At 49.7% G+C, this 2977-nt stretch overlaps 1 protein-coding gene across 1 annotated transcript in view; it reads left to right on the top strand.

Moving 5' to 3' along the window:
- The window catches only part of Syne3 (spectrin repeat containing nuclear envelope family member 3), an 82989-nt gene that overhangs the window by 60747 nt on the left and 19265 nt on the right, over positions 1-2977 (top strand). The window contains exon 11 of the mRNA XM_005343516.2: positions 254-388. Coding sequence (XP_005343573.1) covers positions 254-388 — 135 coding nt within the window. The remainder of the gene's footprint in view (positions 1-253; positions 389-2977) is intronic.

Genomic DNA, 2977 nt, shown 5'->3' with positions numbered 1-2977 from the left:
TGGGTGGAGGGTCTTCTGGATGGAGGGGTTTCTGGGTAGAGGGTCTTCTGGGATGGGGGTCTTCTGGGTGGAGGGTCTTCTGGATGGAGGGTTTCTAGGTAGAGGGTATTCTGGGATGGGTCTTCTGGGTAGAGGGACTTTTGGGATGGGGGTCTTCTGGGATGGGGTCTTCTGGGTGGGAGGGTCTCCAGGGTGGAGGGTCTTCTGGGTGGAGGGTCAGGTGGCTAACCTCACTTGCTCTTCTCCATCACAGGGGCTGCAGGAAGAAGGCCTTGATCTGGGGACACAGATAGAGGCTGTGAGGCCTCTTGCCCAGGGGAACTCTAACCACCAGCACAAAGTGGACCAGATTTCCTCTGACCAGCAAGCCCTGAAGAGGTCCTTGGAGGTAAGGGACCAGGGAAGGGCCTGAGAAGTGAGGGCCAGGTCTTAGAATCCTATATTCCTGGGTTCTTTCTCCTTCCATCCTCCATTCCTTTCCGTCTTTCTTTCTCCTTGTCTTCATTTGTGTAATTTCTGATTGTTGAGAGATTTCTGTATGCCGGCTGCTGTTCTGGGCTCTAGTGGGGGAGACAGTGCACACTGACAGACAGGGCCTTGCTTTCCTGAGGATTGGAAGGAAGGACAGTGAATCAGCAAGTGAGTGACACCAGGGTTTCAGGTTGTGATGAGGGCCACAGGAGAGAACTCACAGGCTGGCTTGTCCCATCTACCTGTGTGGGTACACAGTTGTTTGTGTCCCCCTAGCCCTGGTGGCCTCAGAGTCTTGTCTGCAGCGCCCTCTAGTGGCCCCCCGAGCACTTTCAGGTGCCCAGGATTGGTTCTATTTCCTCCAGTCAGATGTTCAGAATCCCAGCTGTCTACACAATTGATGGAGACAAGCAGAGATGCAGGCTACAGGCTCTTGACACACCCTGATTCAGACAGACTTGACTCTGCTTTTTAATTAAATCATCATGGAGTTCAAGCTGATCTCTGGCCACACCTCAAAAAACCCAGGGCTAAGGCTAACTTCTTCCGGCCCACCGGGCCCTGTATGCCCTGTTTCCATAGAAAACACCTTCTCTGCCATCCTGATGATAACAGGTGGACACAGTACTCCCACAGACCATTTAGAAATGTCTAAAATGGAAAGAAACTCTTAAAGAGACATTGTAATCAAGTCGCGTGTAAGTGGCTACAGCTAGCTAAGCTCTGGCCACAAGGGGAGGTCAGGAAATATTCCTTTCATGCCACAACCACTAACGCCATGCCAGGCAGCACGCCCAGCATTGCCTCTAAGGAGTGAGATTAAAATCTTGACCAAACCAAAGCGCAGTTTTGTGTATAAGATGGGTGTGTGCCCAGACAAGCCAGTGGCCTCTTTAGAACTTCAAAGACTCCCTTGCACCTGTGTGTGGCGTTAGACCTTGTCTTGGTTAGGGGTTCTTACTGCTGTGAGGAGGCACGTGACCACAGCAACTCTTTTTTTATTGTTCTTATTGAGCTATATATTTCCCCATTCCCTTTCCTTCCTCACTTCTCTGCTTCCACCCTTCCCCTGCCCCCCACACTCCCAATTCTTTGGAGATGACCACAGCAACTCTTAGAAAGGAAAACATTTAATTGGGCTTGGCTATAGTTCAAAGATTTAGTCCATTATCATGGTGGGACGTGGCAGCATGCAGGCAGATATGGTGCTGGAAAAGAAGCTGAATGATCTTCAGGCTGCAGGAAATGAACTAGATCTACACTGAGTGTAGCTTGAGCATCGGAGACCTCAAAGCCTGTCTCCACAGTGACATGCTTCCTTCAATAAGGCTATACCCACTTTAGCAAAGCCATACCTCCTAATAGTGCCACTCCCTTTGAGCTTATTGGGGCCAATTACATCCAGACTACCATAGAGCCCTATCCCGGGCCATGGCAAATAGGCTTCTAGTCCCCGTGGAGATGGACGGGCATGATAGGATTTTGTGGGACATGGGGCAGGGATGTCTCCCTCCCTCCACAGAGTGGGAGCCCCTTACATGGAAACATGATGATTACCATACACTGAGGACCGAAGGAGCCCTGTTGGCCTAAGCGACCTTGGGTCTGGATGGATTCGCTAATTCTGCTCAGTAAATTTGCTTCTGTCATCTCAGGGGTAAGGGAAGGGCATAGAGAGACAGATAGGACACTGTTCTCACCTTCTAGAAGTCCCTAGAAACTGCAAATATCAACTCCAAAAGCTATATCCAAATAATGAGCAGGTCAATCATTAGAGGCCACATTTGCTGGTGTCATTCGAGGTCGCAAGAGGGTGACATCCCATCATGCTTCTGTAAAGAGGAACTGTCCCCCTTATCCAGACATCCAGTGCTTTTTAATTCGAGTGAGTTTAAGCTCATCTTTACCTCACAGTCAGACGACCTTCATGTCCTGCCATCCCTGTGACAAAATCATCTGACAAAGATGACATTAACAAGGTTTGTTTTGGCTCACAGTTCCAGGGTGGAGTCCATCATGGTTCAGAGATCCGTGGTGGCAGGAGCTTGACGCAGTCACCCTCACTGTGTCTTCAGTCAGGAAGCAGAGAAAGATAGACCCTGGAGCCCTGTGTAGACCAAGCTGGCCTTGAACTCCCAGAGATCCAACTATTCCTTTTTTTTTTTTCCCATGTAGTCCTGGGCCCTGGCCCATGGAGTGGTGCAGCTCATCTTTATGGAATGTCTCACCTCAGTTCATCGTTCCTAGACAATCCTTCAAAGACTGTTTCCATGCTGATTCTAGTTCAGGTCAAGCTGTCAAGCAGGACTGACAATCACATCCACAGGGAGCATGCTCCTGTGTCAGAGGCCACAGACCCCTATGGCAGGATGTCATTGGGATGGTTAGCTAGTTTGGTACCCAGGTCCTGGCACTGCGGATGCAGAGGAATAGGGCCTAGCAAATGTTTGAGGCTATCTTTGATGGGTTGTTGAAGGCAGGTTCAATGTGTAGAATTATTTTTTTT

The sequence above is a fragment of the Microtus ochrogaster genome, chromosome 1, assembly GCF_000317375.1.
Source record: "Microtus ochrogaster isolate Prairie Vole_2 chromosome 1, MicOch1.0, whole genome shotgun sequence".
Classification (NCBI taxonomy): Eukaryota; Metazoa; Chordata; class Mammalia; order Rodentia; family Cricetidae; genus Microtus; species Microtus ochrogaster.
The sequence above is the reverse complement of the archived record's forward strand: the minus strand, read 5'-3'. Positions and strand labels throughout refer to the sequence as shown.